Below are 10,755 nucleotides of genomic sequence, written 5' to 3'. Positions count from 1 at the left end.
TTGTGCCAATTCAGACTGTCGCCAATCGCATCTTTCAGCCTAGAGTTCATGCTTCCATGCCGGGCCCCAAAGGGCAAAAATAGTGCCACCAACTTCGCCAAAATCATACAAACACTTTGTAGAAGCATGACCCTTCGTTATACAGGCACTGCTAATGCCGTTTTTGTGGTCGCCACCTACTTGTCTTGTAGTGTACACGTGAATCACCATTTCAATCATAATGTTGATCCCATTCGTACTGGATAAGCACAACTAATAAAGGTCTGGGTTTTATAAACTGGATTCTCCTCCAACCTATGCATTTCAAACATTACAATACCAAGACAAAGCACACGTCCCCACGATTGGGGCAATCCCAATTGAAAATCCATCACTTAGTACACTTTTGGGGGGTGGGGGGGGGGGAGGGACGAACCCAATGACTTGGCATTTAAATTAACCCCATCCCCCCCAACTAGTGCATTGTACATGCTATCCCGACGGCCTTACCCACCTCCCCCAGAGGCCCTAACCGTGCTGGCAGTGAGCTGATCACCTGAATATTTACAGCTTACCAAATAAAATGTTGCATAAGAAAATCCCCCAGCCAACACAAGTTATCCAACAGAACATGGCAAGTAACTAAGTGTCACTTCAATTTTATTAACACTGTCATGGCTTTATTCAAAACACAGTTCCACATAATCTGTTTTCGTATATAAAGGGAAAAATAAGGAACCTTTACACTATATACACACTGTCATAAAAAACAGCATTAAATAAGACAACCATCTCTACAAATATAAAACCCTAGCAAGAGGAAATGATTACACACCAAAGGCAACCTGGACTAGTAAATTAGGAGGCTACACGGAAAAGAATGTGGCAGCACGCTTGTATCATTAAGGCAATCCAGACGACTATTCATTTCTAGATTCAATAAAATGTCAACTTTGGCCAATCACCATACCGACAAAATTAGCAGATGGGTTAAAAGTAGTGGAAAGCCAGATTAGTTACGGACTGCACACTATGAATTATGTATGCAATATTAAAAACCGGTCTGGAAATAAAGGAAAACCAGTTTTTAATCCTGTGGTTATGGGACTGAACCAAAAATACTGTATACCAGGATATGTTGAAACCGTAATTTAGGAAGCATCAGATTGCCTCAAACGTAAGCATCAAAGCCAACCTCTTTCCAAACCGAGTTCACACAAGTTATCAACCAATATTGGCATGCACAGAACTGGTCAATTGCGACCCATAATATGAATTATACGGAAATTACAAAAGAAATGATATTTAAGTACTTTTCTAAATAGTTTAATACACATTTTTAAAAAAACAGCTTGACCAAACCACAATATCTGGCCAACATCAACACTTCAAATCCCTTAAAAATGTGGCTGCAGTTTATAGTCCTGAATCAGAAACATTATGTTGTTTCCCCTACAACTTTAACCATAGAAAGTGTCGCTCCCCCCTCCCCTCACATTATAAAAGAATGGCATAGCGCAATTAAAGGGTCATTCAATCTCATGTACAATAATTAACTTTACAAAGCGGTAGGAGGGAAGCCATTTCATTCCACCACCTTACAACAATTTTAATATACACAGCTACTTTATAAATAATTTTCAAAGCCTCACAAATGAGGCCAACATTGAGGAAACTGAACTTGCATGAATTCAATGTGATGAAGCAATTAAAACAGTAAAGAAGGGACCAAAAACAAACAAAAAAATGGCAGAAATCCTTGTTCTACGCTTGTGACCTGCTGGCATGCGATCACATCCTAGTTGGAATGATATATGGGTAGATTGTAAAAACCACACCTTTCCTATATAGACAAGATTTGTCCTCAGTCAGGGTCTCTATGGTACATGTTACAGATCAGCATGATCGCTATTGTGAAGAGATTAAAAGGGTCTGGTCCATTCCAAAGTGTCTGTTTGTTCAATCATCATCGTCATCACCCTCATCTTCAGGATCTCGTTTTCGCTTCTCTCCTTTCACATCTGCATCTTCTGGAAGAGAAAGGAAAAACGCCTAGTTAGTACATTATGTAAAATAAAGTCAAATCCCAGCAGGTATACAATATAGTGTAACTACAAGCACAAACCAAACTGCTTCTACAGAATTAGGGAAAAAAAAAATGCAGATACAAACAGTAACAAATCCTGCCACAAAAGTCCTGGTTTGCTTTAGTGGTCTTCAAACGGTGGACGGCTCACATGGTCAGAATGGAGCATAAAACCAATTAAGCCACAATTTTGACTGGACCACACTAGCCTTGTTGGTACAGGTCTGGTACCTTCAGCCATTGCGGAGGAACCAGCGCACACTCCCATTTTCTCACCAGCTAAGGGAGTGCTCCTGGGCTGGCTGAACTAGTTCCCCAATCGCACATGCCAACCGAGCCACACAAGGCTCAGATGATACGTTTGTGTGAATTTGTTTTAGTTCGTTGAGGTGATTTTCGCGAGGGGGCATTTTCAAAAGCGCCGTAGTTGCACAGCCCCCCCCCCCCCCCAACAAAATCAGCTTAGAGCCCTGGGGACAGGATGGTATTTTACTGGATATCTATCAGATGCCCAGTCAAAAACAACTGCTTTCACCTTACCCCCCCCACCCCCAGCGCCTTTCATGCATACACAATCATGTGGGTTGCGTTAGGCACTGTGGGGCCCCAGGATGGTATCTTTACTGGACATCATAGAAATATCATGCCTTTTTGGCAAATTTGGTCTATGCGGGCCCATGCAAAAAGATTGAAGACCACTGCTCTGGTAGGTACGAGTGCTTTTTGGGCAAAGATGCACCAGCACCAAAAATCTTCAAATTCCTTGAAGATCAGTGGCGTTCAGTTGAGATCTTTCCATCTACCCCAGAACGGACATCATTCACACAATTCAAGGCAGGCAAGACTAAGGATCACCAACAGGTACCGTTGTATACGCCTGTAATGCGCGAACGCAGCGAGGTCTGCATTCAATAAAAATGAAGAGCATCTTGCACTACCCCATTAAAAGATAGTGAGCACCTACTCTGTAAGACTCGGGAAATCTTGGTAAAGATCTTTTAGCCACTTGTGAGAATCTAATGCCTACTGCACTAGTTCTTCCATGCCCATTAAATTGAAGCAACCCAATCCAGAAGTAAATGGGCTCCAAAACACTTGGGTGGGTGGGGAATACATTTAGATTCAAATAACGCAATCAGACAACTAGTCGCGCACAGGCGACTGCAGCAATGCTATACTATACCTACAGGCTACAACTTAATTGCAACTAGTCCAACACCCAAATAAACGACCTTGTCACCGGCCTGGCACTAAAACCCCCCCCTCCCAAAAACGCTAGACACGCAGGACCATGGCAACTGCCGCCTAATTCTCCAGGCTAACAGTTTGCAAAACCATGAGCTCTAAACATTGCCACTATAGCAAGCTCTCAACACTGCATTGGGTATTTACATGGATGCTACAGTGCTGGTGGTCTATGGAGTTAAGTAACCAACGTTGTTCAAGCACATGGTCGTGTATTCCTGCAAACATCACAACCTCGGTGGATTCACGCAAAAGCTCGTTGCACAACTGACCCACCATAAGCCTATACCACCTTTGCCAGGCCCGTCGTGTAGGGTGCCCAGTGGTGCCACCCGCTAAAATTTTAACTGCTAATCGGGCCTCTGCTGCAAGACAGATCAAAAGACCACCAAAATGCCAGAAATGCACTTTTGCTTCCATACCCAATCGTTATACATTGACAATACCCACATTCTAAATTAGATCCTACATTTAGTTGTACTGTTTGTAAAGGCCCATCCCAGAACGACGATTCTATACGAAAACCCAACCACCTTTTAGTTTGCTCAGACCCTACGTGGTGGTATCAGCAGCACCCATTTCCCAAGATATTGCACACCTAAAAACCCAACACCCTACCTTTTAGAGCTTCAAAAAGGTAGACCAATTCCTGCTCACGATTGACAACCCGCGTGCTTTTTGACAAGCAGTACCCAGTATTGTTCACACGCGGGCAACCAGAAGGACGTTATGGTGTAGTGTATAAGAAAACAGTTTACGATAGCACAGTAATTTATGCAGCACACAAACAGATTAACATGTTAAGCGATAAACAGCACGATAAATGTACCTTCATCTTCCTCCCCTTCGTAGTCGTCATCGTCATCTTCATCATCATCCTTAAAAAAAATGTAGACATGGTTCAATGATCAAGGTCTTTAACACAGCAGCAGGGTCGAAGTGGCTGCAAGTAAGTTTGCGCCCATTATAGGTTAGCTTGACACCAAAAGATTTGGCTCAAGGAACATCGTGCAACCCAACATGAACATATGTACTGGACGTCAAATCCCAGTTGCAATGCTATTAGCACCAATTTCTGCAGCAGCAAGGTAATCAAAATGAAGCTGCAGAGGAGTAAATACCAAATGAAAGTTAGCAGCAAGATGAAGGAATTGAAAAGTAAAGCAAAGTAGAGAATGTCAAAAGCGAAGACGCGTAAGACATAGCCAGAGACTGGCATTCACACAGCGAGCAACAGCACACGAGATAACAGTGCAGCACCCGAAAGAGGGTGCACGCAGGGCTTTCAAGACGGGCATGCCAGAGGGGGAAAGGGGTTGTTGGAATAAGTCAAGTTCAGACTGGAACTAAATAGCTAGTTGCCGATTCATGATGGTTGCTCCAGACACCCAGAAACTTCTCCCAGCTCGATCCACGAATTCCAATTCAGACTCATGTAGCTGTACCCAAATATACATGTATGCAGCCAACCCCAAGCCAAAACAAGAAATCACAACATACCTGAATCTCTTCCTTCATGAGGTAAGAAAGTCCAACACCTTCCTCCTCTTCTTCCTCTTCCTCCTCTCCCAAATCAGACACATCTTCCTCATCTTCAGAGTCTCCTGGTGGACCAGGCTCGTCGTCATCTTCATCATCATCTTCGTCTTCATCAACATCTGAAACATTGCATACTTTCAATTATGTGGTTCGATAACTAGTAGCCCAACTGGCTGTTCCCTTGGTTTAGCATTCTCCATTGGGAATATATAAATGGTACAAACCTTCCTCCTCTTCAGAGTCTGGTGCTTCATTGTCCTCCTGGTCAAAACCGTCAAGATACGTGATTTGTGGGAGAAGCTCAAAAATGCTATCCCTATAATCCTCCATATTTGTGATCTCGCAGTTAAACAAGTCGAGGCTCTTTAAGTTTTTCAAGTTTTGCTGAGGGGGCAAGAGGGAACAATTAAAATAAAGCACAACCCCACCAATCGGATTGTAGGTAGCTGGACACGCACTGTAGACCAAGTAACCTTGATTGCAAAGGTGTTGTAATTACTGAAAACGTAAGCATCCAGAAAGAATGAATTTCTATTTACATATACGGCATACATTACCCCTTGTATTTCGTAAAACGCCATTCCAGATTTGTATAGAATAACCCACAGAAGAAAGATTGTATCCAATACTCACTAGCGCTTCTACTGTGCTGAGTTCTTTAATTTTGTTGCCACTCAGGTTAAGGTAAGTAAGATTCGGGCATTTCTCCACTAAGATTTCCAGTCCACCTGAAATGGCATTATCGCTGAGTTCCAGCTACAAAGAAACAAGAAAAAAAAATGTTTAAAAAAGGTCGGTTTTGTAGCTCCTGATGCAACTATGGGTTCTTCTACCACAAACAGACTGATACAGCAACATGCAAAGCAATTAAGAATCTTCACACCATCTGCCTATAACTTTTTGATTTGGGCCCTTAAAACGACACGACCAACTATTTTAACTTTACCTTTCTTAGTTTGCCCAAAGTTGGAAGCTTAGACAGGGATGTCAGTTCTATGCTGGCCATGCTGAGAAATTCCAGTTCTTTGAAGTTTTCAGTAAGTCCTTCGATTTCGCCATTGCTGGAACGACAACTATCAAGTACCAACTCTGCAACCTAAACATCGAAAAGTAAAATGTTTAAGAAGCATACTATCATAAGTCATGTGACAAGTACATACATTTAAGGCTGACGGATAAGCTTCAAAGCAGAAAACGTGGGGTAAATGTATCTTTCACATGAGATTAACACTTCGCACATTACATAAGATACCAGGAAAAGGAGGCGAGGGCCGTATGCAATAATTTTGCTGTAGGGCAGCACAAATTGCGGATATTTTTAGTCTTGAAATGGCTCGTTTACTGCCTGTTCCACATGTCAGAAAGACATTCGTGACAGTCACGAGCAGACTGGTTCTACCATTAATCTTTCACTCATGTATCGTGGAAATGGACACAGAACGGGGCGTTTGTAACACGTTCATATATTTTTACAGGAACAGCGTGCAGTTTTTAACCTGAAATCTATTAAAGCACGTACACATGCAATTTTAAGTCGAACCATTATACAATAAAGGCAGTCGTGCATTTCCATAACATCAAGTTCTAACTGTACCGTACACAAGCCCCACCGCCCCCCCCCGGCTTTCATGTTATGTGGACCCTTACGATGGCATTCCCATTGCCTACTCTCGAGTTACAGGGCGCTACTTGTTAAGTGCCGCTTTACAGCGGGGTTCTAGTGTTTCCTCTTTGGATAGGGGAGAAAGTGACGTAAATGCAAAAAGCATCCGGCGGCGGTTGACGATGGGTGCAAACTGGTTTCCATAAGGTCTCATGGCTTGCATATTATGATTATGCAGGGGTCTGAAGGTTAAGGTTGCCACGATAGTAGCAATGTACCCGTGCAGGTCAAAGAACATGGCTGCAGTCCGCAACCAGTGGCGCGAGAAACAAATAGTTGATCCCGCACACGAGGCCCCGGCATTGTGCGCGAGCTGCAGGTTGCAGCTGTCGGCTTGTTGTAAGTCGCAGCAGTTGTTCAACTCCACGGGGGCGTGGCCACGGGCAGCAGGGGTGGTAACTCAACCGCTTGGGGTTATGGCTCCACCCTGCTGGAGCAACAGCAAACCGTCTCCTCGGACCACAGGAGTGAGAGGAAAGCTGGCGTTCCCACGAAACGCCATGGCCGCCCCACGTGGGGCGAAGATGCCATGGCCGCTTCCTTAAAGGCCCATTGCACAGCCCCGGCCACCTCAAACAGTCCGTTTCATGGACAGCTCTATTCGTTAAACTGTAACGACGGCCGGTAATCACGAGTCCGGGAAAGCGAATTTGAAGGATATAACGCTAAACACAAACGCCAGGAGGAAACCGATAGTCACCAATCCCGGCCTCTCCAATGAAATGGGGCGCAACGAGTAGAAATAAAAAAAAGGATACGGCGAGAACCACATACATGTTGACGAAGCCCCCGCGTTGTTAGTTGCCTTTGTTTCGGCAAATTAATAGGCCCTCAAACAGGATTTCACTTACACCACACTAAATACAACGGACGCGGCCCTACCATTTTAAGGTGTAATCAAGTTACATGGGTTCAACGTAGCCTCCAGCTTCACTTAAAATTCGCAACAATATAGTGCAACGTTGGGTAGGTAAGTTTAGATACCTAGTATAAAAAAGAGCCCCATTAAAAAAAAAAATACATTAGTAGCTCCGTGAACAACCAACGTTCGGAACGAAACCGCTTTCGACACCTAATACCTTACCGGGACTACTACGCTAAACTCCTGATTATAAAGGCGCGGTTGCCTGGCGGGAAGGACGAAACTCGCGATTCACTCTTAGCAAGCGCCGAGCAGAACTAGTACGAACATTGAGCAAGCGCCGAGCAGAACTAGTACAAACATTGATTGGGGGACGAGTGGGTGCATTGATCTAACTCCAGCGTGGGAATACCCAGACCCAATTGTACCTCTCTATACCGCACGCTCTGGGCTTCCACTACCAGTCCCAATAATCACTGGCGCTACTACAGAGCGGCGCGTAACCGGCAACTCTCACCTCGCCCGGAGACTTGTTTCTCAGCTCCAACGTGATCCGCTTCTTCATATCCATCCTCTACTTGCACGGCAACTCCGGAGACAATATCAAAAACGAGTTGAGCAAGTCAAACAGCAACGGGATCCTTCTCTGTGCCCTTAGCCTTCTGCTACCCGTCTCGTCAATGGCCGCCCACAGTCAGTGCCTCCATTACATGGCGCCCAGGACTCTTTAGCGGGGACCACCTCTTCTCTAACCTCATTGGTCGGCCAGTGGGGCGTTTTAGAGTTGATTGGATAATGCATCTGTTTATCAGCATTTCACCCGCCTACGGGTGCCATGAACCCAACACAGTTGTATACGATTGGCTAAAGGGGTGCGCGCAGTTAAATATGACTGGTTGCGTGAGACGTCTGCCAGGATGAGGCGTGGCGGTAGGATTTCTGTTTTAAAAAGTACGCCACGGCTGGCTTTCTTTTGTGTTTTTGGCGCCTTTTTGTTTCTCTCGTGCAAGGTTAAATTACGAGTGAATTTGTTCAACACACCGTAACTTTGTGTTTTGCATATAATTATTTATATGTATATATGGAGTCAGAGGGACCGTTTGTCTGTTTTTTTGTGAAGTTTCATGTTGCCGAAACAGCATGAGCATGTTTCCAAATATTTATAACACACCGTACAAAACAAATCAGAAGCAACCCTGCATTGCAAAACGAGCATTGTCAGCATGAATCGTATACTACCTATAGTGTTTTTTTTTGCAAAATCTTATCGTGTCCCGCTATCCCTGGGATTTACTTTGTTTTCCTCGTGCTTCAACGTGGCATTCTCCATGATTTTAGAAAACTATGGGCCAAGTGTTAAATGGAAATTATGGAAGCTATAATTCATAATCTCTAAATTTTTGTGAGTGGTGGTTTACATTCTATCATACATAGTCATTAGTGTCAGCTGACTCGCTTTTGGCTGGTGACATGGTAATACAGGTCGGTTCATTCACCTGCCAATTCCCTTCCCTGTTTATAGGTAGCAATGTTATGTCCTGAACCCAGGGCACCGGTCCAGACACACGGTTGCTGGGGGCACTGTTGTAATGTATTGGTGGCGCGTGTGGACATACATGCCAACCCTCCCGATTTAGGCTGGAGACTCACGATTTTTAGGTGAAAAATAATCTCCATCCCTGGTGCATCTGAATGTTGGCATGTATGTGTGGAATGTTAATCTGCTTTCAGCCATCAACATTCCACATGGGCCAGTTGATCATTGGGTTGTCCGGTGGCGGCTGCTTGCCTACGTTGCTGTGCTGTGGCGGCCCGAGTTCCAGAGTTGGCGTGAGTGGGTCGAAGAGTGTCCAGGACAGGAGCTGCGTCCTGTGGCCAGTCGGGGAGGAGACTGGTCTTGTTTTTCTCTGCACTGTAAGGGCCGCGGCAGTCCGCCAGGTCTGTGGACGTCCCCCGGAGGAGTGACTGCGGTGGTGCTGAGGGTGCCTTCTGCGTAAGAGGCGCTGTCGTCTTGCGCCGTCGTCATCGGCAGCATCGGACAGGGCAGCCGTGGTGGTCTGCCGGCCCCTGTTGCAGCGAATACCGGTGAGTGTAGGCACGGTTGGGTGCTCCGGTCCCGGGCGGCTGTCGGCCGTTGGTCTCCGTGGGCACTCACTTCCGCATCCACCAGCATCCGCCTGAGGAGGAGATCGGGTGCCGGTGGATGGCCAATCAGCAGCAGGGCGTGTGACAATTTGGGGTGTGACCAGCCCCCAACGTTGGAGCCTCAATGGTTGGTTGACGGGTGGAGGTGGGGCCAACCTCCCCTGGGCCGTACTGTTGTTTGCTGTTTGTTAAGACGGATTTCTGAACTCTGTCCTGGTGGCGCAGAAGTTCAGAAGGCCAACCCAATTACTTGGAACAGGGTAACCTCTGGACAAGCCAGACCAATCAAGGTAGCGATCGCGGCGGTCAAGACTAGGTCTCAAGAGGGGTGAGGGTGACTGAAAGCCCGCAGTGAGCACACAAAGCAAGAGCGCTTACAAACTACTCCAAACAGTTGTTATATCAAAAATAGATACACATTTATTTTAAGGCCTTTAAAACAATGACCGTAGCGAGAAAATCACAATATCACAATATTAAACCAACACATACCATATCAACACAATATATATACAAATACGACAGTCGCAAGCGTTATAAGCACGAAATGTGTAATCCACCTGAAAGGGAAGGAAAACAGGCAGTGCGATAATGCTTTAGACTCAGTTCGCCTTCAAGGCACCTAACTAGATGGAAGTCCGAGCCCTTCGAAGAGCGGAGCCTTGTGCTCAAAGTACCTGCACACGCCGGTGCCAACGGGCAAAAGGAGAAGCTCTTCGGAGGAAGTCAGGCAGTTCAGTATAGTGCACAAAGAAGAAGAACAAGTTCCGCGACTCAAGCGCGGCCTCCACAGCGAGTAGAAGCAGAGCGCGAGTACGGACAAAAGGGTGCTGTTTTTACACAGCGGGGAAAAGCAATGGGCTACTGCAGGAGGGCGACCAGATCCTAGCTATACTACTCACCAGTCCCCGAAGCAAGCAGACCCAGGCTTCTCCACGTTAGTTTCAGCAGCTGGCAGGTTCAGAAGAGTCGGGAATGCCTCGTCGTCGTGTAGAGCAAAAAGACGTCCCAATCGAAGAAACCTGCAGTTTGTTGCCGCAGCAGGACAACGGAGCGGCCGTGTGTATCTGAGCCAAATGTACACTCCTCCCTTCAGACCTGGGAACGCCAAGTGCACGAAGCGTGGGAGAGTGGCAAGGACTCGAGATACAACACAACCTGGCGGCGGTTACAGAGCAGGACTCCCTTGTAAGCTGGTCAGTCAACTGGATGGCCCAGAGACGCTTCCGAAGGCTT

At 45.9% G+C, this 10,755-nt stretch overlaps 1 protein-coding gene across 2 annotated transcripts; it reads right to left on the bottom strand.

The window, feature by feature from the left end:
- Nucleotides 1-1,289: 1,289 nt before the first annotated feature.
- On the bottom strand, nucleotides 1,290-8,293 carry ANP32E (acidic nuclear phosphoprotein 32 family member E). Of its 2 annotated transcripts, none has more exons than XM_069652262.1 (7): nucleotides 7,892-8,293; nucleotides 5,796-5,945; nucleotides 5,483-5,605; nucleotides 5,074-5,233; nucleotides 4,811-4,968; nucleotides 4,140-4,188; nucleotides 1,290-2,009 (listed from the first exon to the last, which is right to left on the bottom strand). In XM_069652262.1, the coding sequence occupies exons 1-7, from the start codon at nucleotides 7,943-7,945 to the stop codon at nucleotides 1,939-1,941; spliced, it is 765 nt and encodes a 254-aa protein (XP_069508363.1). In that variant the 5' UTR covers nucleotides 7,946-8,293; the 3' UTR covers nucleotides 1,290-1,938. The 2 variants fall into 2 exon arrangements, with proteins under 2 accessions (XP_069508363.1, XP_069508370.1); XM_069652269.1 differs by lacking the exon at nucleotides 7,892-8,293 and adding an exon at nucleotides 6,731-6,850.
- Between the last annotated feature and the right edge of the window lie 2,462 nt (nucleotides 8,294-10,755).

Source organism: Ambystoma mexicanum, chromosome 1p (assembly GCF_040938575.1).
Source record: "Ambystoma mexicanum isolate Mex_15411 chromosome 1p, UKY_AmexF1_1, whole genome shotgun sequence".
Lineage (NCBI taxonomy): Eukaryota > Metazoa > Chordata > Amphibia > Caudata > Ambystomatidae > Ambystoma > Ambystoma mexicanum.
This window is presented reverse-complemented; position numbering and strand designations above follow the sequence as displayed.

Coding starts and splice junctions, on each gene's coding strand:
- ANP32E (XM_069652262.1), bottom strand. CDS start 7,945: ATGGATATGAAGAAGCGGATCACGTTGGAGCTGAGAAACAAGTCTCCG. Junction 5,946..7,891: donor GAAACAAGTCTCCGGGCGAG/GTGAGAGTTGCC, acceptor TTCGATGTTTAG/GTTGCAGAGTTGGTACTTGA. Junction 5,606..5,795: donor CTTTGGGCAAACTAAGAAAG/GTAAAGTTAAAA, acceptor GTTTCTTTGTAG/CTGGAACTCAGCGATAATGC.